This window comes from Dermacentor variabilis, chromosome 6 (assembly GCF_050947875.1).
Source record: "Dermacentor variabilis isolate Ectoservices chromosome 6, ASM5094787v1, whole genome shotgun sequence".
NCBI classification, from domain to species: Eukaryota; Metazoa; Arthropoda; class Arachnida; order Ixodida; family Ixodidae; genus Dermacentor; species Dermacentor variabilis.
This window is the reverse complement of record NC_134573.1, coordinates 96,230,955-96,256,309: the sequence shown is the minus strand read 5'-3', so window position 1 is coordinate 96,256,309 and position 25,355 is coordinate 96,230,955. Positions and strand designations below refer to the sequence as shown.

The window sequence follows — 25,355 nt, the reverse complement described above, 5'->3', positions numbered from 1 at the left end:
CGTTACAATAATCCCCCGTGAGCATAGAGCTCGTACGCTGAAGTATCTACATTTTAATCTCGCTACGCGAACGTTCCCCATTTCTACAGCGAAGCTCCACACCTCTAGAACCCGATGTATTTGCCGTTTCAGTTGCCAAAAATAATCTCTTTCCTGGGCCAATCTCAGATTAGGTGCAATCGTAGACTGAATGAAAGCGAAAAGTGTGCATTTCCTTTCGAATCAGACTTGCAGTGCATACCACATGCGTCGATTCGATGAAGAAAAGCATAAAACACGTCTCCTGTCGACATGATGGGTGGTAACGCCCTCGTTAACAATAAGTAGCACATAGTTATTGATAACGACATGGACTTGCAACAGGGGGCGTGATGTCAACCCATATAAAATATAAAACGCACGTTAGTGACCACACAGTTTGTATAGCACAAGACGAGGCATACCTGTACTTTACACACACACATTATATATATATATATATATATATATATATATATATATATATATATATATGACACAAAGAGAGAGAGAGGACCCACCTAGGAAGGTATTTCGTTGCACTTGTGCTAATTCTATCGGAAGACCGCGAATAGTGTGAAGTCCTGAACAGCTATGTCCATACAAGGAGCGGCGTAGAGAACAGAGATGACAATGTGAACAGCATGATGCTCGTGCCGCGCATGAACATCGTGTCCAGGGCGGTCAGCGCAAAGGCCAAGCGTGGCACGATGATGGCGAATGTCGTGAAGTAGAAAGCACGGCCAAGCGATTGACGGTGCAATGAAATCAATTGTTACAAGGGCGAAAATCCATTCTAAATTTAAGACCACATTTATCGAACCACAACTTAGATTTGGTGGTTCCGTATGAGATCGACCGTGGTTTCACGTTCAGTGCCCTTCGATTGTCTCTGGTCTACTCTTTGAGAGTGCACAAAGTAGTGAAGCAAGCCAAGTCGCAGGACGTTGAAACGTCTTTGACTAATGATTACGTAAAATGCATGTTAATGTCACTATTTAAATGATTTCAAGCCACGTCAAAGGGGTAATCATGCTAGGTGCCTTGCAGTTGCGCTCTCCAACCACCTTCACGTCATGGATTTTATAAGTAATTAAGCATCTGTTCACTCGCTTGGAATGAAAGCTTTATATTATCGATCTAAATTTTATTGCTTAAAAATGCCATGTTGTAAACTACGTCTTGATCCGATTGAGGATTTCTGTTAGTGTTGCACAAAGCCTTTCTTGGGAAATTTTGCTATTTATATCCTCTTGGTCTGGATGAATTTCTATTTGTAATCTGCTTCGGTCTCTGTGCTTTAAGCACGCACTTGACCTGGAGCGCAATCACATGAGTGTAACAGGTATCAACCGACGTTGAAGTTACCGTGATTGCTAATTACATTAAATACATACGTTGATCTTGAATAAAACGTGTAACAAAGTAGCATATCTCAACTCTCTTACCTTTTTCGGCACTTTCTTTCATATAGGGCACCTTACCAAATCTTGTGGTCCCGAGTTCTGCACAAACAGTGGCATTTGTCCTACAAGAGAGGTATTCATGAAGCAAGCAAATTGAACTTCTTTGTACCGTACATGTTGACTATTTTAGGAATTACAATAAATTTCAAATCATTGTCATCATCACCATCAGCCTGTTTTAGGTCCGCTGCAGAACGAAGCTCTCTCACAGCGTTCTCCAAGTGCCAATTGCTCACACCAGCTGATTCCAACTTGCACCTGCATATTTCTTAGCTTCATCACCTCACCTAGTTTTCTGCTGTATTAGCCTGGGCATCCCTTTCCTTTGTTCCCATTTTGTAACTGCAATGTTCGAGCCTGCGCTCTATGCATTAAATGGGCTGCCCAACTTAATTTTTACCCTAATGTCAACTATAACATCAGCTGATCCCATTTACTCTCTTATCCACACCGATACCATCTTGTCTCCTAAGGCTACGCCTCAGATTTCTCCTTGCATCCCTCTTTGCGTGGTCTTCAACGCGTTGCCCAGCTGATTTGTTAACTTCATAGGTTCTGCCCAATATATCACCCTTGGTAGGGTGCAAGACAGTACACTATTCAATGACAACTGTAAGCTCCCATTGACGACTTGGTTTGTTTTAACCAATTTTATATTTTGGAAAATTTCCTTCTTCTCGGCACTATCCCCTGTAAATATTAAACCTTTATAACCGCAATAAACCTAAACCTCCTAAACCTTCCTGGTCTAATAGCTTGAACATTTCTAAGAATGCAGTCGATAGCGTTGGATAGATTGTCTCCTTGCCTGTGCATTTTGTTGATAGGGGTTTTTTCGACTTTTCTTGTGGAGAAACGAGATTGCCTAAGGATCCTTTGACCCGCCGTGGTTGCTCAGTGGCTATGGTGTTGGGCTACTGAGCACGAGGTCGCGGGATCGAATCCCGGCCACGGCGGCCGCATTTCGATGGGGGCTAAATGCGAAAACACCCGTGTGCTTAGATTTAGGTGCACGTTAAAAAACCCCAGGTGGTCAAAATTTCCGGAGTCCTCCACTACGGCGTGCCTCATAATCAGAAAGTGGTTTTGGCACGTAAAACCCCAATTATAAAAAATATATATATAAGGATTCTTTGGAAATATTTCCCAAGATATTCCCGTATGCCTCCTGCACTACTTGGTTAAGCATTGCCTTCATGGCTTCTGCTATCACTACTCAATCGAATGACTTTCCATTGTCTATGTTTAGGCGGTCGGTTGATGTGGACGGTCTACCTTTTATTGTGAGAGGTGGTGAATAATTGTGGACGCTGGCCAGCGGAGGAGCGTACCGTCATTCGGGCCCGGTAGCCTAAGTGTTCTTTTTCTCCGTGTGCTTGCAAGACCATCCTCTTCATTTTCGGGTATCATGAGCGCCCGATACTGGTGACGCTAGAGAAGACCCTTCCCCCTGCCCCACTGCGTGCAGCGCGATAAAATGAAATAGAGGAACGTGGCACTAGTCGGCGCTAATGATAGACAAACGCAAGAAGCTCAATTCTGCGCATACAATTATGGATGAGCTAAGACCAATTATATATGGCTGCATACGATGTTGTGTGACGCACAACAAAGGATATATAGGAACTCTTGTCAAGCTTGAGAGTTAAAATCATACCATTCACTCTGTATAGCAAATAAGACTGGTTTCCTTGGGGCGGCCCTGATTGTTGCTTGCAGGTCAAGGTCGTGGTACTGTTTGGCGCGGTTCGCTGTCAGGAAAACGAAAACGGCTCAGGTATCTGAATAACGGTCTCGCAGTAGCAACTGCGTGACAGAAATATTGAGAAAGGCTGTGTATGTGCTTTCGCGAGGCTGGTGAGCGTATGAAGCGCGCTTTCCGCTCGCATCACTGATGTTGAAGGTGCAGGAGCGCGGGTGGTGTTGACAAGTACGAGTGTTATGCACGACGATGGGCGAAAGGCGGTGTGCGTGGTGCTTACATCGCTGAGGCGGGTGGTCAGGCATTTTCTTGAGTTGCAGTCATCAACATGCGCCAACATGCGCGTTTCTTGCAGCGCACTTTGTGCACTGCAATGTGCGAAAGGTGTTTGCTGCGTGTACCCCCCTGGAGCCAGCGTTGAGCATGCATTCCAGTAGGAAGGGTAGATGCGCGTCTGCTAATGACGTGATGACTAACAAGTGGCGAAGCTGGCATGTCATGAACGTAAGACCAGAAAGAAAACATGACGGTCAAATCCCAGTGATGTCTTCACTACGGCCAAGGCCGACCACAAAGGGTAGCACAATCACTGGGCTATCCTTTATGTTTGTCTGTGCGTTTGTTTGGGTATTCACGGTGTCCCTCAAATACATCACCTGCCAGTCCTAGCCGCATCGTTGTGCCCTATATTTGATGCTGCTCTACACTATACCGGGTGCAGCAATCTTGGTAGACAGTAGCCAGCATCTGAAACTTGACAAGTGGGCTAAATTGTATAATTGGTAAGACAGCGGTAGCCAGCACCTCAACATTGATGGGAGAACCAAAGCAAGCTTTGCTTTCAAGACTTCATCGCGAATAAACCTCGCAAACCAACCTGGCAAACCTATCCAACAAGTAGTAGTGGTTGTTCCGGGTCCATTTACCTTGGTATTTGGGAAGAACAGGTAATGATCGCCAGAGTATGTATAAGGCGGTATGTCGAGACGAAGGCAATGCCCCGTGACACAGCTTCCAAGGTTTCCAAGTTTTTATACAGGCCATCCTATTACGACATGCCGTGCTATCTTAGGTCATCACAGACCGAGGCAAAGCCTTTACTGCAAAGCTTACTGAACACGTTTTTAAAGTTAGCTACAGGACCGATCAAATTATGACTGCCTATCATCCGCAGACAAACGCCTTGACTGAATGATTAAACAAAGCAATGACGGACGTGCTATATATGCAGCATACAGCCAACGCCTGGGACAATACACTTGCTAACACAATGTTTGCGTATAACACTGCTATGCAAGAATAAACACCTTCCGCGCCATTTCATATCGTTTACGGCTGTGAAGCGCTCATTATGCTAAAAGCAGTGCTACAGTGTGATAATTTTGATTCTCTTGATCCCGCTGAAGATGCCGAACGTCATCGGCAACGTGCGGAAGAAGTACGTGAGCTGGCCCAAGTGAACACAGAAAAATAACAGAGCATCGTTGTGCCCTCTAGAAGTCGTGTTCTAACTTTGTGATCAAGTTTTGGTGTAGACTCCCGTGTACCGCAAAGGGCTATGTGCATAAACTTTGAGCCGCTGCTTTAGCCCCTAAGCCGTGTTCCAGAAAGTTAGCGATATAATTATGAAGTCCTTCAGGACTGAAGCCTGCCACCTCGCCGTCAACAACCACAATATGAAATTGTGGACGTTGGGTGGTTAAAACCGCAGTCCAGCTCCTATTAGCCTGTTTTTTAGCACTGTAGCTTAGTTTTTGTTGTTTCACGGCACTCAGTTCAGCGAGTAAGGCTACTTGGTAAGGCAAAACAGAGTACTGAAGAGTAGAGAGGTTCTTTTCCGTGGCAGCGCATATTGACGCTTACGCTCTCTACACGGCTAACGTCTGACGAGTGAGCGTGTATTTAAGCAGAGTATGCCACATCATCATCATCGTCATCATCGCCATCAGCCTGGTTACGCGTACTGAAGGGCAAAGGCTTCTCCCATACTTCTCCAACTACCCGGTCATGAACTAATTAGGGCCATGTTGTCCCCGCAAACTTCTTATTCTCGTCCGCCAATCTAACTTTCTGCCGCCCCTGCTACGCTTCCCTTTCCTTGGAATCCAGTCCATAACCCTTAAGGACCATCCGTCCACCGGTTATACTCCCTCCTCATTACTTGTCCTGCCCATGCTCATTTCTTTTTCTTGATTTCAACTATGAAGTCATTAACTCGTGTTTGTTCCCTCACCCGATCTGCTCTTTTCTTATCCCTTAACATTACACCCATCATTCTTCTTTCCATAGCTCGTTTGTCGTCCTCAATTTAGGTAGAACACTTTTCGTAAGCCTCCAGGTTTCTGCCCCGTAGGTGAGTACTGGCAAGAGACACCTAGTATACACTTTTCTCTTGAGGGACAACGGCAACCAGGTGTTCATGATCTGAAAATGCCTGCCAAACGCACCCCAGTCCACTCTTATTCTTCTAATTATTTCCGTCTCACGAAGCGCATCCGCCAGCACTACCTGCCCTAAGTAGGTGTACTCCCTTAGCACTTCCACTGCCTCGCTACCTATTGTAAGATGATGTTCTCTTCCGAGACTGCTAAACATTACTTTAGTTTTCTGCAGTTATTTTGAGAACCACCCTTCTGCTTTGTCGCTCCAGGTCATTGAGCATACACTGCAATCGGTTCCCTGAGTTACTAAGCAAGACAATATCATTAGCGAATCGCAAGTTACTAAGGTATTCTCCATTAATGCTTATCCCCCATTATTCCCAATCCAGGTCCCTGAATACCTCCTGCAAACACCCTGTCGATAGCATTGGAGCGATTATATTTCCCTCCCTGACGCCTTTCTTTATTGCGATTTTGTTTCTATCTTAATGGAGGGCTACGGTTGCTGTGGAGCCGCTGTAGATATCTTTCAGTATTTTTACATACGGCTCATGTACACCCTGATTGAGTAATGCTTCCATGACTGCTGAGGTTTCGGCTGAATCAAACGCTTTCTCATAATCAACGAAAGCTATCTACAAGGGTTAGTTATATTCCGCACATTTCTCTATCCCCTGATTGATAGTGTGAATATGGGCTATTGTTGAGTAGACTTTACGGATTCCTGCCAGGTCCTTTGGTTGACAGGAGTCTAAGGTGTTCCTGATTCCTTTTGCGATTACCTTAGTAAATACTTTGTAGGCAACGAACATTAAGCTGATTGGTCTATAATTTTTCAAGTCTTTGGCATCACCTTTCTTATGGATTAGCATTATGTTAGCGTTCTTCCAAGATTCCGGTACGCTGGAGGACATGAGGCATTGCGTATGCAGGGTGGCCAGTTTTTCTAGAACAATCTGGCCACCATCCTTCAACAATTGTGCTTTTCCCGGATCCTCCCCAGCTGCCTTGCACCTTCGCATAGTTCCCAAGGCTCTCTTTACTTCTTCCTACGTTACCTGTGGGATTTCAAATTCCTCTAGACTCTTCTCTCTTCCATTATGATCGTGGGTGCCACTGGTACTGTATAAATCTCCATATAACTCCTCAGCCACCTGAACTATCTCATGCATTAGTAATGATATTGCCGGCTTTCTCTCTTAACGCATAAATCTGATTCTTGCCTTTTCCTAGTTCCTTCTTCACTGCTTTTAGGCCTCTTACGTTCCTGAGAGCATGTTAAATTCTATCCAAATTATACTTCCTTATGTCAGCTGTCTTACGCTTGTTGATTAATTTAGAAAGTTCTGGCAATTCTAGTCTAGCTGTAGAGTTTGAAGCTTTCATACATTGGCGTTTCTTGATCAGATCTTTCGTCTCCGTCGATAACTTACTGGTATCGTGTCTAACGGAGTTACCATCGACTTCCATTGAACACTCCTTTAAGATTTTTTAATTGTTGGATTTTACATGGCAAAACCACTTTGTGATTATGAGGCACGCCGTAGTGGAGGACTCCGGAAATTTCGACCACCTGGGGTTCGATCTTTAACATGCACCTAAATCTAAGTACACGGGTATTTTCGCATTTCGCTCTCATCCAAATGCGGCCGCTGGGGCCGGTATTCGATCCAGCGACCTCGTGCTCAGCAGCCTAACACCATAGCCACTGAGCAACCACGGCGGGTTGCACACTCCTTATTGATGCTCATAAGATTGTCGTTCATTGCTTCAACACTTATGCTCTCTTCCTTAGTTAAAGCCGAATACCTGTTATGTAGCTTCATCCGGAATTCCTCTATTTTCCCTCTTACCGTTAACTCATTGATCTGCTTCTTATGTAACAGTTTCTTCCGTTCCCTTCTCACATCTAGGCTTGAAACCACCAATGAACTGCACCGGAGATTCGCATTCAGAATGCTAGCCGCCTTAAATACTCTGAAAGTCAGCATCCCTGATGGCTTCGAGGATCTTTTATGAATGCATCTGCTTGTCGCATCGAAACGGCTGATAGTTCGGCCTGCGATAGTTGCGGCAGCAAGGAAACAATCGAACATATCCTGTCATTGTCCACGCTAAAGCTCCCAGAGACAGTCCCTCGTTACGGAATTGACACGCCTCGATGACCGGCTGCTTTCTGAGCAGAGGCGGTCATCGGAGCAGAGGAGTGCCCTGCGAGGCGGTGTTAACACGAGAAGGCGACGAAGGTGCTACTGAGGTTCGGCCTCCTCCACCAACGGACGAGACTCCCGCTGCTGCTTTTTCTTCCTCTCATAGTGATTTCTCGCTTACCCTTCCCCTGACGCTGCGTAGTACTCCCTACAGGGCGGCGCAAGTAAGTTTCTTTTCTCACATTGAACCACTACTACTTCCTCCGTTCAAAAACCTTTTTAAACGACTGTGACCCTGCTGCATTTCTTTGAGTGTGTGTGTGTGCTTTACTCTCCCTCTCTTCCTATGTTGTGTATCTTTTTCTTTATGTTTCTGTCTCCCCTTACCGCTTCCCCAGCTCAGGGTAGGAAAGTGGATATATATCTACCGCTTAACCTCCCTGCGTTTCGCATTTTGTTTATCTCTCTCTCTTCATCGACAAACCAGTCAATCTCCAAAAAAAAAATACGAAGACCTCAGGCGATGGTGCAATATAAATGACATAACACTCGTTTGAGTTTAAGGGGTACTATACCAGCAGCGGATGACACGGGCAGAGCCTCATCGCCTTTAGCTGTTAGCTGTCTGCATCACAAGGGCTAAGGCGATGTGCGAAGCCCCAATTGTACCCCACACTTCAAAATTTGCTTTCGTGTAATCCCTAATGGGCCCACACTTTCTGTTTGTATGACCTCTATAAATAAGTTCGTTGATCCACAATCATGTGAAATCACGAACAAAGCGTTTTCTAGTGCTAGTGATTGCCATAAGAGCTGCGCTGTGAAATATGTTATTTACTTCTTCAAATAACGGAAACGAATGAAGATATACGTCTATCTTTCTTTTTTGGATGGAAGAGAGGAGGCTGTATTTAGCGGTTCCGAAAAGCTTTAAACGAGTGTTGCTGGTCGGTTGAATGTCCAGCTTCTTCATTACTGTGCCGTAGGAAAGATGCAAGGGAGACCAGTATTGCTCCAGCCAAACAGCATTGACAACATATAATGTATTTTGGCTTTTGAATTGAAATAAATAATTCGCAGTTCCGCCCGAAAGACGAAGCACCTACTAATAGCAAATTAGTAGGTAGCTGTAAGAAGTAAAGATGGTAGTTTTATCAGCCGTATAAATTTGTAATCATTCGCTAGCTAACCAAATTAAGAATAATAGAATACGCAAGCGTGACTCATCGAGGACGTAGAACGAAACAGACATACAGAGACAGCGCTGTCTTTGAGTTTCTGCTTCTTTCTACGTCCTTGTTGAGTCATGCTTATACATTCTATCATGGACTCAAACCGACTAGCCGTCTACGTGTTTTAACTAAATTAACTAGAACAGAGTCCCGGGCGCACAGGCAAACTAGAACACATCTCGCTCGGTGACAAGGGAGACTCTTTGAGAAAACGCTCGAGTTAGAAATCGCGGCAGCAGCGGCGAGTCTAACTCGCGTCTGAAGACCTCCGTGCATCTGCCGCTTCAACACGAACGAACCGTCGAAAACACAGCGCATACGAAGCTACCAGCACTAAGCGCACTCTGCAAGCATCCTAGATAGTTGGAAGATAGTTGGAAGAGATTGCCCGCGCGAACGCGCACTTCGGCAACGTCGAAAATTGTTTTCAAGACACACGAGCACCGGCAACGGGTCCCTACAATGTCCACCAAAGGCGTCTACTGGTGCGTCCGCGATTCGCGTGGCCAACGCCATATTAGGCGCCGCGGTTGCCGCCACTATGTACGGACCGACGGGCATGGAGGACATTGAAGTACCCTAGCAGCCGCCGGAGAAGAACACCCATCCTCCCTCGCCTCACCTCCCTGCCTCGCGCGCCGTAGCAGGAGGCACGCATCTGGGCGGCGTTCCTCGCTCGCGCACGCGATTGAACCGCGTTCGCCGGCTCACCGTCACATGCTTTCACTCATAGGGAACCTCACGGCGACGACGACGGCGACGACGATGGCAATGGCAGAAATGCACATTTAGTGTCCATATAATGTCTACCACAATAAAAAAACTTCGGCAGTGGAACTTGAGACTGCTTACATGTGGGAATGCGAAAGTTTTATAGTCCTTATTGGTGTTCCTTGTCCATGGAAACTCTAAGTTGCGATCTATCTGGTTCTATCTGTGCGTCGTTGAGGCTAACCCCTGCATTGAAAATGCATCTTAACTTGAAGCCCATGCTTGACTTGATATAAGTAACATCTGGTGTGAACGTGCACGAGACTACCATTGTGTTTCTTTTGGTGCGTTCACGACAGGCGTCATTTAAATCAAGTCATGCGTGCGCTTCAATTTATGAGCCCCCCCCCATTTCTGAATGGTTTCTGAATTAATTGCTGGTCAACGAAATCACGTCAGCCTCTCAAAGCGCTCGGTAGCCCGCGAGTAGGTCATAACTCGAAGGACCGTTCAGTGTCGTTCAATTCGACATTCATGTTTCTTTACTTTATAAGCTCACAACATGGCTCCACCTGCTCCCCATTGGCGGCGACGTGAAGTATGGGATGATGCACGCACTAGGCACACCTTTAGTCAAGGAGAATCATGGAGCCGCCATGGAAGCGTGCTCATATCGCACCCTAGATTCGATTCCCATCCAGTCCTGAATTTACGAATTTTTTTTTCAAATGCAATAATTTGCTTCAGTTTGAGGAACCTCTCTGTGAAATGTGACGTCAATCCGAGAATTTTTGACGAGTTCTTGCCCTTCGCGGCGTCGGCCATATTGGGTAGCTTGTTACGGTCACGCCGACAGATTTTCGCGCAATGGGGCATAATAATATAATATAATAGTTTGGGATTAGAAGCTATGAGTTGAAGATACAAAAAGGAAGTTAGTGTATAGACTTCCTTCATAACCGCAAATATACGGAAGGACTTACCAAGTAGAATTCAACATGAACTTCATATGTAAGACATACTCATCGCTTCCCGTCATTTGTGGCTGGTATTGAGTACACGTTTCGTTCGAGTCTTCGTCTTCGGTATGGTCTAAACTTTGTGAGTATACATATATATTTCTGCTTGTGTTCAGAAACTGGAAGAAGTTTAAAATCGGTGGTGAAGTGCGGAGATTATCTAAATGGTATTCTAAACAGTCTGAACGTTAGCTCAAGAAATATTCAAATTAATGATCTACATCTGGTGAGTTCAATGCACTACCCATGCTAAATATTAAAGAAGCAAGATACCCAATACGGCCAAATTTTCGTCGTGCGTGCCCTCGTGGTGATATGTAATTTTTATATTCCTACCGTCATTTGAGACCGCAGCAGGTGGCCATTGCAATATATCAATCGAGAACACTTGTAACTAACTTGTGCTGAACTATTTCTATTAGTTGTTTAGGATACCTGTAATAAACCAATTACTTTAAAACAATGTCTTCATATAAATTATATGTTCTAAACCTTGCTCGCATACAACACTTCCCGTGAGGAATAATGGAAAGGCTGTACTTCAGCCACATTGCGTGCACGTTGCATGCCGTAATGTTCTCCTCATTTGCGTTGCATTTGTCCTCGGTAGCTTGTATATTATTTTAATACATTTGGTTATATTATACGCCATTCGTGAGACACACCTCTGAATGTCTGAACGTTTGCATTAGTCGTTTGTTGCGACAGCCGTAATTACTCCACATCCATGGCATTCTCTCTACGCACCACCCATAACATGACTCCTATCTCCACCAAATGTAAAACAGTAAATTTGTTTATTTTACAATGAATTGCCGGGGAAACTACCATGAATCCCGAACGCAATAATATGGAAAGCAAATGGGATTACAGAATGACGTATAAAGTTCATGTTTAGGGCTGAAACAATGGATGGTGGCCGCACTATGGCACATATCAAGCAAATATTCTTAACATCTGAGCTCGGTGCGGCTTTGGGTTCTGTTGCGCATTGCGAAACAGATAAGACGAAGTCCCTGTAAGGCTTTCGAGTACTTGCAGAAATGTTTTTATAAATATTCACTGTTTTATAGCGCAGCTCTTAGGCGCCGTTCCTGCAGCGACCATCGGCGTTGTCCCTTCTAACTGAGCGAATGAGCACATTGAAGGATGAAAGCGAAAGCGACCGCAGCCGGAAACGATGGCTGCGACACCGCGCCAGAGTAGTGCGCATCGTCTGTGCGGAATTAAAGCACTCCATAAGCGGACGTCTGCGCGCGGCTGCTGCTGTGAATCGCGTGCCTGCATAAAGCATGCGCTGTCTCTCGCGACCTCTCGAAAAGCGAGAACGCGCCGTTTGCAACGTTCCGCACGACACAGATTGTCCGCGCCAGCCATCATCATCATCATAATCATCATCATCATCATCAGCCTGGTTACGCCCACTGGAGGGCAAAGGCCTCTCCCATACTTCTCCAACAACCTGTCCATGTACTAACTGTGGCCATGTAGTCCCTGCAAACTTCTTTATCTCATCCGTCCACCTAACTTTCTGCCGCTCCCTGCTACGCTTCCCTTCCTTTGAAATCCAGTCAGTAAACCTTAATGACCATCGGTTATCTTCCCTCCACATTACATGTCCTGCCCATGCCCATTTGTTTTTTCTTGATTTGAACTAAGATGCCATGAACTCGCGTTTATTCCCTCATCCAATCTGCTCTTTTCTTATCCCTTAACTTGGATGGCCTTCCAGAACCGAGCGATCTGTTCAAGCGACGGCCCGTTTTGTCACTAGAAGCCGTCGCTCGTCGCCGTCACGCACTAAATCGCTCTCATGGGGTTTAGCCATAAGACTGGACTGTTTTTGCTCATGTATTAGGTGATTTTATGTCTGATTCAATGTCTCCTGTTGCGGTTTTCGAGCATGGTGCGAATCTGAAAGCGTGTTTATGTCTACAAACTCGGTGAATTGTCAAACAGGGAATTATGCATCGGCATTGAATTTAACAGCTGCTGTGTGGAATTACAATTACGGAGGCGCTTTCCGTACCTTTATTGTTTTTATCGTGCCTTTGCAATTGCTTATAAACGTTGGCGTTTTAGATTTGTGTCAAATGAACACCTAAATCCCCCTTCCTCTGGGGTTTACAAGTGTAATGTGTGTACCTTGCTACGGCATGGCACATCAAAATGTGTTTATTGCTTTAATATTTTTTGTGAGGAAATAAAATATGAAAATAAAACATTGCTTTAGTTCCGTGTTACCAATCGTCTGTCGTACTCAAAACAAAGAGTTGGTCTAATCAACTAAAAGCTGTGGTCTAAGTGCAACTTTTTCATGCCTTCAAGAATGTAAGATGCTAGATTTCTAACTGCAGCAGTAGTCGAGTCTGTCAGAAATGACCTCCATTGCGCACCTCATAAATGAAAATAAGTTCATGCATGTTAGTAAGCTGAGATTCACGCCGCAGTGAACTTTCTTGTTAGTATTGAAATGTGGGTAAGCTTGCCATAACAAGCCTCGTTGCCCTTTCTTATAGGCACATCCAGTCATATCCATTGAACTGGATGACCATATTTTTATCCCTACTGAGCATCGTGTTTGCAGATATGATCCTGAAATTACAGCATGAGCAGTGACGCAACCAGAGATGGTGAGGGGGGGCACGCTGGGCACGTGCTTAGGATGTGACACAAGTGGTGTTTACGACACACCAGACTACTGACAGACTTATGACATCTGACAATATACAATACTCTATTTATTAGCAGGGGCATAATAACATTGGTGCTGAACGAGGATGAACTGTCGGTTCTTTTTTTGTTTAACTCTAAAAATTGAAGTTAGTTTAACAGTTGACTGTTTCAGTCATCTAGATGTCTCGCATGCATTTCAGAAGGAATACTAAGAACTAAGACTTTCTTTTAGTGCCATGACCTTACTTCTTTTCTGTCTTGATGTTGTTTTACATCATCTCCTCATCTTGACCTTTGCACCCAATATTTTTCAGGTACCTGCTTTATATAACGCGAGAAGGCAGCTGCAGCGACACAGGTATGTCATAGACCTGCCCAGTGCGACTCTACATAGTGGAGAGGAGCACACGCCAAAGTATCAAAATACACTGCCATGCAATTTGTACGGGAAAACTAGAATGTGGTTCTATTGGGTATGCCATTTGACTAAATGTTAAACAAAACACAGTGAGGCGATGTAGTCATCCTCCCAGACACATACGTACTTCTTTTGAGACGAAGATTCTGTGAAGCGCGATAGTTTTTCTTACTTTAGCCACTTCACTAGAAAAAAAGCTTTGCTTTCAGGCTCTTAGTTCATTGTGCAAGTGTACGCATAGTCGCATGCAATATCCACATGCACGGAAGGGATGTGTAAAACGGGATAGTGCCTTTCTCAGTTTACGATTTTCTTCTTCGTTTGTCTTTTCGCGCACTTATATGCCTGTACTTACGCTTTATGTCGCCTTTGTTGCATCACATTCATCACATCTGATTTTTGGTTAACATCTGAAGCCTAGCTACACTTAAGTTAGATTGCATTTTCAACGAGTCACTATAATTGATCATGTAATTATGCAAGCTGCTCCTCAGAAGTACCGCATTCTTGTCATTGTGGGAATGAAAAGCTACCATATATGACAAGAAATCGGATGCTCAAAATTTTAATGCCAATGCTCCTTGCAGGTTTGTACTCATTTGCTACACGCTTGATAATATATTGTAAATTTAATTTTATCTATTTGTGAGAAAGTGTAACAGATCAATCCCAACAGCACCGGGAAACTACTTTCGTGTGGAGGCCAACCGAATAGAATATATGATACGCATCTGTACTGCTTTGAGACCGGGCAGAATATTGCTGCAGAAGCACGACAAGACGCTTAGAAACAATGGGGTGCAGCCCATACATGAGCAACTTTATGTGAAATATAAGCAAAGCTAGCTAGACCTGCGGCCTCAAAGGAGAATTTAGAACACATTTCTAAATGCACCGCACTCTCAGTCAGGAACATCCATACGCTGTACAAAACGTTATCAAATGTGCTGCTGTCTTAGAATATGGCACACACGAAAAAGCTTCTTGCACAATTTATCAACATTACGAGCCCCACGCTTAGCAGCTCATCTGGTAACCCCTGCCATATAAGTGCATGTGTTTTGTGCCAGTAATGCGCTTGCTGGCCAGTAATGTGGCGCAGGCTTCTCTTTGATCATAGTGTTAATTCTTTGTGAGTTTGTACACATTTGTTCTATGTTTAACTTTCCATTGTATACGTCAGTCTTGAGAAGGTGGAACAAACTAAAATAAGGGATATTTCTACACTCTAATACTGATCAATCTTTAGGGAATATACTTGTGTTCTATTACGAGACGTGATGTAAAGATCATGGGCATCATTCTTATCTGATTTGATGTGTTTGTCAGCATGTTTCTCAAATTATTATTCAGTTTGTCTTGTGACTGATCAATAAAGATTTCGACCTTTTAAGAGAGAAAATATTTCATTTGAGTAACTCGGCGACTACAAAATAGATCGCAATCACCAAGCCTAAGTGCAGGAGCTGCTTGTGAATGAATCAAATATCCCCCCCCCCTCCTTGTAAGTAATTCGAATCCCTTATAACGTGACAATGGATCTACATCGTGCTTTCACACTATTGGGAAGAGTACTAGCACTCTGTTCTGAAGGAGTAGAAGCACTCGGTTTGGGAGAGTAGAAACACTCGGCTTGGAGGAGTAGAAGTACTCAGTTTGCAGGAGTAGAACACTCGCTCTGGGGGAGTACTTATACCTCTGTGGGGAGAGTATTAGCACTCGGCAGACGAGTACTAGCACTCCCTTGCGCTGGAGTAACAAAACTCTGTCGGGAGGAGTTAACCTACTCTCTCTGAAAGAGGGCCGAGGTACTCTCGAATAGTGAGTGAAATATGGGGAAAGCAGGTACTCCCTCGAAGAAAGGGCCCGTAACACTCTTTGTTTTTAGAGTGAAGACGTTTTGAGCCTCACTCACGAATTCATTTACGTCATGCATCCTTCATTTAAACTTTGAAGTAAAATGAACCAATGCATCTCTGATGTATTTATTATCGCGCACTAAATTGGATACACTCAGGCACGAAGCCATCTTGAGACTTGCATTCAAAAGCCACTGTACCTGCTGCGTACAAGAAAGTATTATTTCTATTTAGTTGGGCCACCAAGCTACGCGTCGCGGTAGCGCAATGCTTATGGCGTTTGGCTACTGAGCTTGAGCTAGCGAGTTTGATCCAGGCCGCGCTGCTGCATTTCGATGAAGGCGCAATGCGATAAACGCTCGTGTACCTAGATGCGCCTGCACATTAAAGACCCCGGAAGAATTATGCCGGAGTATCTACTGCGCCATGTGCCTCCCAATCAGACTTTGGTTTTTGGTGCCTAAACCCAACCAATTTCATTTTCAATAATTCCTGTAAGCTGCCTTGCTACTGCGTACACCTCACCCATTGAGGTTGAATTTCCTGTGAAGGAATAATATATCAGAATTTGGAAAGGGCAATGGCCTCTGTCACAGGCATTGCATTTAGGCAGGACGTTGTTTTTTGTCGTCGTCAGAGCTCTGAAGCCGCAACAGGAAAATTGCGTCATTTCAAAGGGCTGAAAACAACGCTATCACATGGTATTTTTTCTTCATCATCATCAGCGGCAGTAGCCTATTAATTTCCACTGCAGGACGAAGGCATCTCCCTGCGATCTCCCATTACCCCTGTCCTGCGACAACCGATTCCAACTAGCACCCGCCAATTTCCTAATTTCGTCGCATCATCTTGTTTTCGGCCGGCCTCTATTGCTCCTCCCTTCTCTCGGTACCCATTCTGTCACCCTAGTGGCCCAACCGTTATCTAACCTGCCCACTAGATGACCTGCCAAGCGCATTTTTTTCTCTTGCTGTCTGTTAGAATATCGTCTAAACCCGTTTGCTCTCTGATCCAAACCGCTAACGTCAGATTTAATGGGACACCCAAAGAAAAATTATTCTTCTGTATCGGTAAGTTACCCTTCTACGATATCAAAAACATCACACATATCTTGATAAGACTCTTGGTGCGCTAGAAAAAGCGCAATAACAACATGCGGGTGGCCACGACTCTTTGAAGTTGCCGGACGAGCTCGTTCTGACGTCAGTAATTTCGACAGCGATTTCTAGGGCCTAGTTATTTCTTTAGCGGTAGAATATATTGTCTACTAAAGGGGGGAAACATCGAACATTGCAAATTTGGGGAACTTTTGCTCAATCAGCGCGGCCTAATTACGAAAGAAATACTTTGAAATCAGTGACGTGACAGTGACATGCTGGTAATAAGGATTCAGTGAGAAATTCTAAAATTGCAACCTTTAACTTCATTTTCACTTATAATATTCAACCTGTTGTTTGTAAACTGGCGACAATCAACTTTCACAGGAAGTTCCATTCGTGTAAACTTAAACTAATGGTTTGCTATAGCGTCTCTTAATGCACCTACTACAGCATGGCCTTTGGCACACTTTTAAAGCCATCGCTCTAATACTTCAGGTACACAGGCAGAAAGCCCCTGGTTCCGTTATTCTGACCTTCAAGCCCAGCCAAGTTCCCACTGGGGCTTAGCCTGGCACTGCCGACGGCTTCTGCGTACGCCGCGTGGGCGCCCATAACTTCAAAGCGATCTGCAATGTCGACCAAGTGCGATGAATGCTGATAGCTTCATATGCGCTGTGCTTTCGACACTAAGTTCCCGCTGAACGGAGGTGCAGCATGAAGGTCAATTCTCTGGCTGATGCTGCTGCGCCGAACAGCATCTGTGTCCTTTCTCAAATCAAGCAAAACCGTGCTATCGCTCCAGAAACTTGGTTTAATCGCATTGAACCCCGGCAATTTTTTTTCTATACCTATAGCAGAAGGAGATGAATTATTTCATAGTCATTCAGCATTACATACCGCCTTGATTAGATAATGAGTGTGACAACGGGGCCACAATAATGTATATATGGCAAAGATGGTGTGCCGCGATTGTACTTTCCTGCCCGAAATCCAGAGGCCGTCTTTGCAAGGAGAATGCCGATAGTAACGTCTGCGTAGAAAGTCACGCTGCCAACGACAGTTGCTTAACACATTAGCTATACTGTACGAGCCTCCTTTAACGCTGCAGCATCGTAACCATCAAATTCGAATAATCAGTAGGTTCTGTTATGATTGGCATTCTAATCGGGAACCACTAATATTGAACACTCTTCTTCGAGCCACTACGGAAGACCGCCTTCACCAAACGAAGTTTATCCTTCGGAGTTTCGTGTTGAGGCTGTAGCGATGACGCAATTGGTACACTCTCCACGATTGCTTGCAAAAGGTTTTACACAAGCTGATCGAGACAAGGATGATTTGTTATACAAGTTTGTCCGTTGCATGTGCGAGTAGCCCGAATTCACCCCCACTTTTCGGAGAGAGCCTCACCTGGTTTACACATTTTGCTAAGACCATCGTGCGTACTACCGTTCCCATTTAGCTCTACCCTCAAATTGCCAGAGTGCCTGGCAAATGTCTTCTCCTTATGGACCTTCCGCTCTCCACCTCCCATTGCTTGAACACCTCGGTTTGATGCGCCATTTCTTATCTGAGTTGTGCCTGTCGGGAAGGCGTGCCTGTCACGAGTGCTCAGTCGACAAGCCACAGTAGGCATGGTTTTACAAATTCTACCCAATTCATTCCAAATACATCATGTCAGCAGGTGAATACTTTAGACAAAATCATTTCGATTGTTTTGCAAGTGTTATGAACGCAAGTAATTACTGAAAAGCATCATTTTTATGTCTTACCACTTCACTTATTCGCACAAAAACTCATCATTGTCAAGTTCCTCTAAATACAGAGAGATGGACGGGGCGTGTGCCTTCCAACTCGTCGAGAGATGCCCCGGGTAATGACTAGGCGGCCATACCATTTCTTGATTGACGCCAGACTACCCTCACCATACCACTGCTGAAGCTTTGAGCTGATTCCCGCTCTGAAAACTTTCGCAGCTTGATGTGGCCTTCGAAATGATTGCTCAGGTCCTATCTCGCGTATTTCTTGTCGCGCAAGAATTGCTCATAAACCTCTCAGCCCGAATGCAGCGTAACGTAGCCCAATAACAAGCGCTTTCAGGCTCCCGTCTGTGTAGCGCCGTTCACTCCCCAGTCATACTGCTGGTGGTGCAGAACAAAGCTTTCTTGATTGTCTCCTATGGTTCGCATGAAGATGACGGTTAGCAGGTGGCCTGGTGCCCACTACAGGACAGCAGCAACGCGATAGCGGTGGCGTAGGAGAAGAAACGGCTGTCGACCACGCAATTCGACGACTTCATGTTACCGTGGCTGTGAATCTCGCTGCTCTGCAGGTACGCCATGCCTTGGACAAGATTGTGCATGAGGGAGAAGCGAAACATCCAGTAATCAACTTGGTTCAGTTTCCTAATGTTCTTGTAAAGGTTAAAATCTGGGAAGCTATGGCCATGTTTTTAATTGACATGAGATTCGTTCCTTCATTTCAAAGAACGAACTTACCCACGTTTCATTATATCATTATTATTAGAACAAATATAGGTTGATACCGGTGTATTGACCACAAACACAGAAAGTGAGGCGAAATACTGGTACGCCAGGTCAGTAAGACCTGTCCTTGCCATTCGAAGACGCATCATGTCGAGCAGTTGTTTCAAGTGATAAAACTGCCATCATTCTAGGTGACAGCTGACAATCCTGTCGCACACCAAAGCGATGCAAGAAAATATAAATAAACTATGTATAAATATGCAGAGAAGACATGATTGAAAAACATGAGGATCTAGAAAGAAATGAAAAAAAAATAGAACTTCGGGGGCCATCGCGCAAAGTAAGACTAATAAATAGTCTGTGACCAGAAGATTGGATTATAGCTGACCGGGAGTAGATATACAAATTGCACAGACATGCTAGTTCTTATAAAACATGTTTTTCTTCAAACGTTGGACTCATGAGCCGCATATAGCGTGATTTAGTGATTGGTGAAGTTTTTAACGTCACGAGGGTCTACTCTGACAGAACAGGCGCCGCAGTGGAGAGGCACGGAATACTTCTTACCCCTCGGAGTTAATTATCGTGTACCTACATTGTATGCGCCCGGGTTAGGGTAACGCCTCCATCAAAGTGTGGCCGGCGCAACCTGAAATAAAACCCGTGCCCGCGTGCACAACTGCAGAATGAGAGAGCCAGTTAGCGACCGCAGCGGATATAAATAAAGAAAGGTCTTACATTTCTCAGATCATCCAAGGTTGGCTCAGTACGATTTTTTTTCCCAACACCAGAGCTTGGAAATGTCGCAAGTGCAAAGACAAGTAAGAGGTAATACATGTCTCTTGATGGCGTTCCGGCGTTCACCACTTAAAAGAAGGCATACATACTGGCAAGACGTGGCATATATATATGTTTGTACACCCAGCCGATAATTGACGTCATCAATGTACTTATTGTCTATCGCAGACAGCTGTATCCCGAGTAGATTTTCCTGCACTCCATCTGTAGGTAAACATCCTATTAAAAGGGTTTTAAGCGATCGTCTGCACAATGACTTTATGGGTAACATTTAAAACACAGAGTATCCGATTTATCAGACTGTTGATCATATTAATCACGTCGGAAACAGAGTACGGATATACAATATCAGCAAAGATATATTTTTATTTTAATTTTGAAAAGTACTCCACGCGCAATTACAATGACCTTTCCGAGTACGCAGTGTTCCCTTGCTGCACATTCTAAGAAAAAATGCGTGAAAGCTGAGCTACAGCAACATCACTATCTTTTTCATTGCTGAGACCTATTTTCGTCTGAGTAGAGTGACAAAATATTGGCCAAGCCTTCTGCCTGAATGAGTTGGAGTTCCAATGGCTTGCGAAAAGTTGTCGTGAAAGATCGCGACGTCTTTGTGTCTAGAGATAAGTCTTGGCGAAACCAGACAGGTACAGGACAAGGAAATCACTGAATGTCGGCGAACTTATCATCTCTGCGTACACTGTCCGGGCCTTTTACAGAAGAAATAAAAAAACCGTTGCCATTTTTTTGCAAGTTTTCTCGAGAGCAATCCAGACTCTAAGTTTATCAGTTTTTTTTCAACAGTGTTGAGCTTAAGAGCTTTGTGTTTGAGCCAGCGCCGTATATGGGCTGCACTGTGCTGCACCTGGGTTTTTATCACAACATTAGTCAAATGATGTTGAGCTTGTGGAGGCGTAACGCATGATTTTTTATTATATAAAGTGTGCTTATTTTGGGTTTATTATTTGGAAGCTCGGTTTGTTTGTTTCTGGCAAATAGGAAATACCTAGGTTATTACTATATGACATGAACCAACCCGTTACACCGAAACTCTTTATGGGCGTAAATGCGTAGACTTCTGCGCGGCCCATCAACAACAAATAAGTTGTAGAAGCCTTTCGTTGCCTTCGTGATTATTTTATGTTTCCGAAAAGCGTTTATTTTAATGTTCTATTGAACTTTTATACCAGCCATGCTTTCAAACCCACGCAGCCCGCCCCATAGCAGATATCGCCACGCTCGCACCACCGTAAGTACCCCCAGAAGCCTCTTCCCCATGTTTTCAGTCCATCCAGTATCGTCGGTATTAAAAACGTTTCACCCAAAGGCGAGGCATCGATCACAATATCAAATCAGTAGACAATTATACGAAGTGATGATAGTAGTTTTATCTCAAGAATAAAGTTGGAAACATTCACTTACTAACTGAATTAACAAACATGGTGTCAGCACGTGTAACCAAACATGATCGTATCAAACTCGATGAGAACGGACATTCTCTGTCAATATGCTGGTTTAAGCAAGCACAGCAGCAGCTGCGAGCGAAGTGACCTTCGTGCGGTCTATCGCTTCAACGCAAGACCGTTGAGAACACAGCGCGCACAAAAGTAGGAGCCGTCTGCAGATCCCGTTCAATACAGGGAGCGCGCGACTGCGCACCCCCTAGACCACTTGCCTCCTGGAAGCCCTTTGGTTCAGATAGAGGGGTGGAAATATAAACATGTCCCCAATAGGGATTAGTAAGAGGCGGTTGGCGAATTGGTGGAATAAAAGTAGGGATACGAGAAAAAAACCGAAGACGTACAAAAGCCCAGTTCGCAGTAGGGGATCAGAAAATTTGGTTGTGGGTTTCCATAGTGTTTTTTTTTCTTTTTTATTGTTTAACCTAAGTAGGACATTAGGCAGTATAATAGCAAGACCTTGGTGGCGCAACCCCCCATCCTGTTCCAAAGGGGACGCTCATACCATCCATTCATCCGTGCAAAATACGGACATGTTGGCGGATTCAAAGCCAACCCCCGTTCTTCCAGCGCTGCATCCCCGCTTTCCTCCATACATGGCGCGCGAGTTTGAATCGCGATCGTTAGTTCACATTGCCCCCGGTTGCCAAATGCGCAGTTGCTGCCAGAGCCCAACGCGGCTCTCCCTCATGTCCACCCACGACCTTTCGCGGGAGGGAAGAAGGCACGTTTGCTCTCCGCTTGCTCTCGTCCTGTGTGCCAGATGGAGCCGCGATCGTCGGCTTCCCTCGCATGCTTTCACTAGCACCTAGAGCATATGATGCACGGCGAAGGTGTTATCGCTCTTGGACTTTATACGAGACGTCGTAGCGATGGCGATGCCGATGGCGACGGTAAAATGTGGCTGGAGAGGCCATATAATTGCTATCGCAGTAAAACGCGCGACTGCCTCGAACACCGAGGGCCCGCTCGACCTTCATCCTGTTCTCTTTTCTCTACAAACGCCCATTTTTCCTCCTAGCACTTCTTTTTCTACATTCTGCCGGCCCGAAGAAACAACTGTAAGCTATAGTGGGCACAGTTTTTGAACAGGCCCTGTTACCTTCCTTCCTGAGTCTCAACTCGGTGGGCTCTTACCAATCCTTCATGTCCAGGATAGACCCGATTTATTCTTCCCAGTGGCCAAACCCATCGTGGGGCATTGGGTTCCTCGACTATCAGTATGACGTCCACCTTTAAACCTTTATTTGTCGCTGTTTGGTTGTGATGAAGCGAAGGATGTTCTCATAGATACTCTTTCTTCCAACAAAGTCACAGCTGTTTGAGAAGCTTGTTCCGATATTGTAGTCTTTTGATGAGATCTCCTTTTTTATATATGATTTCTTTATTTATGAATACTGTTGGCCGAAGGCCGTTATAGGGTGGTTGCAAGACAAAGGAAACAAGATATCAGTGCTGCCGCAGTCTAGAACAGACCAAATAACGCATATACACAGGAACAGCCCCAATGCAAAGCAAGAAGACGCAAAAGGCAAATTACAATAGGGTGTTATTAAACGTACCACAGCCACTGGATTAATCATGTTTGTTACAACTAGGAACCTAAGTAAGACAAATTACCATTACTAAAGTAGCAGCTATGTAGTTCTAGCCGAGGAAAAAAATTTTGTTAGTGTGGTTTCAAATTTATTTAGACTGTCCACTCTTAGTAATTCAAGTTGTAGCGCGTTCCATTACTCTATTGTTCTGGGAAAAAACTAGTACTTATGTGCATCTATTCCTGCGGAAATGAGTTGAATTTGCTCTAGGTTCTGCTTCGTACTGTTCAAGGCAGATGCCGTTTTATGTACTGCTGTGTATTAAGGATAAATCAGTTATGGTGAATAAGATAAACAATATTTAGTCTAGATATCCTTCTGCGTTCTGAAAAGGGAGGTAGATTGAGCTTCTTTAGCATTTCAGTTACGGAGTCCGTTGAACGACATTTTGACAAGATAAATCTTGCCGCTCTTCATTGAGGTTTTGCAATTCTACCTACCAGTTTTTTTTTAACGGATCCCACACGACGCTCGCGTACTCTAATGTGGGTCGAACAAGCGTTAAATATGCAGCTAATTTAGTTTGTCGAGGAGCGAGCTTTAACTTTCACCTCAAGTACCACAGCTTTTTACCAGCTGATGAGGATATGGTGTTTGTGTGCTTTAAAGTTGAAGTCACTCGATGTGGTAATTACAAGGTACATAATTTGATGCTCACGGCTTATGACCTTACTATATATTTCATCATCGAAGGAGTGTGTATTTTTTATCTCCTTGGTTACCCTTATTCAGATAGTCTTTCTATAGTTTATTTTCATTTTCCACTTTTTGCACCAGTCACTAAACTTTGTAATTCGGAATTCAGGTGTTCTGGTTATTGCGACTTGATACTGCGGTATACATTAAGCAGTCGTCCGCAAAAAGTCGAACTTTAATAACGGGGTTAATCTGGTCTGCAATGTCATTTATATAACTGAGAGAAAGGACAGCGCCCATCACCAATCCCTGAGGCACTCCTGACGTTACAGGCAACACTTCGGATTTCGCGCCACTCACTTCTACAAACTGTGTTCTTACTAAATATGATTGAATCCATATGACAATGTTAATGTTAACGCAGTGACTAGGGCCCAAACAATGGAACGTTCCTTTTCTTCAAGCGCTTTCTAACCTTACTTGAGGCCTCCTTACAGCGAAGGACCGAGGGAGGATGCAAGCGTACTTTGAAAGCTCCCTTCGCCCGTCGTCACGTAAGGATCGGTTGCCGCATGCCTGGGTTCGAAATGATCTCTTAAAAGCTTTACGCAAGCACCATTATCTAATGAAAAATGCTGTATCGTCACACACTTTTTAAATTGAGGAGCTCATATAGAGATGTGTGGACACTTTCTTTTAGTTTTGTTTACTAAACTTAAGAAAAGTACCACATTTAGGTACGGACACACTGGCGTCAAAACGCGCGCCGCATGCCGCGAAAGCAGTTTGGTCTGCCGCGCAGAGGATGGGTCGAGGAGCCAGACGTCCGGGCTTTCTCCTAAGCGACACCTCTTGGCTACTGCCGAAGTTAACTCCCAGCAGCGGCGGCGGCGGAACCACGATCGACGATCGAGCGCTCCGAGCCAGCCGCGACAAACAGTGCTAGTGCTTTATGTGCATCCACGAGCTCGTGTGCATCCACATTGAAAAATGAATTTCAGCCGACAGAACATGATGGAACAATTTCTGGAGACTGTTCGCTTTTTGCCTTTTCTATACAATAAAACTCACCCGGAGTACAAAGATAAGGACGCCAAAATGAACCGGTGGGCGATCATCGGCAGAACATTCGATCTGACTGGTGAGTTGTTTTCATACTTCATCTGAGCTTCCGCTAAATGTTCACGTCGGCAGGAGTGTGCGAGGGTGAGCACATTTGTTTAGAGTGCTCTAGCGGTGTGCTGCGGAGAAAATGAGATGGAATCTGGGTTACCTACGGGCATGGTGATTTTGCCAGAGCGGTTCGCATGTCTTATCAGGCTGCGCGCTTCGTACAGCTCCGCTTGAGCACTCAAACAGGTTGCTCATCTTTTCATTTTGCGACCTTTCTTGGTGATAAACAGTGGCATTTCTGTAGGACCGCAAGCAGCCGCAAAATTTAAAAATGTGAAGGATCGGTGGCTCAAAATTGTGTCGGCGTCGGAGGGGGCCCGGAAAAGTGGCACCGGAGGAGAGGCCGGAAAGGTCCACACGAAGTGGACACTTTTCGACATCGTGGATGGCATGCTGAGGCACACACCACATTATGCGGAAAGGTAAAAAGAAAGACAACTTAGTTGCGTAGTGATCTGCGCCAACTCAAGCC

General features: G+C 44.7%; 1 protein-coding gene across 1 annotated transcript in view; it reads right to left on the bottom strand.

Annotated features, from left to right (window-relative positions):
• The window catches only part of LOC142584276 (uncharacterized), a 44,232-nt gene extending 24,155 nt beyond the window's left edge, over positions 1-20,077 (bottom strand). The window contains exons 1-3 of the mRNA XM_075694417.1: positions 19,957-20,077; positions 10,644-10,798; positions 1,467-1,546 (exon numbers count right to left, since the gene is read on the bottom strand). Coding sequence (XP_075550532.1) covers positions 1,467-1,546; positions 10,644-10,798; positions 19,957-20,055 — 334 coding nt within the window. The 5' untranslated portion in view covers positions 20,056-20,077. The remainder of the gene's footprint in view (positions 1-1,466; positions 1,547-10,643; positions 10,799-19,956) is intronic.
• Between the last annotated feature and the right edge of the window lie 5,278 nt (positions 20,078-25,355).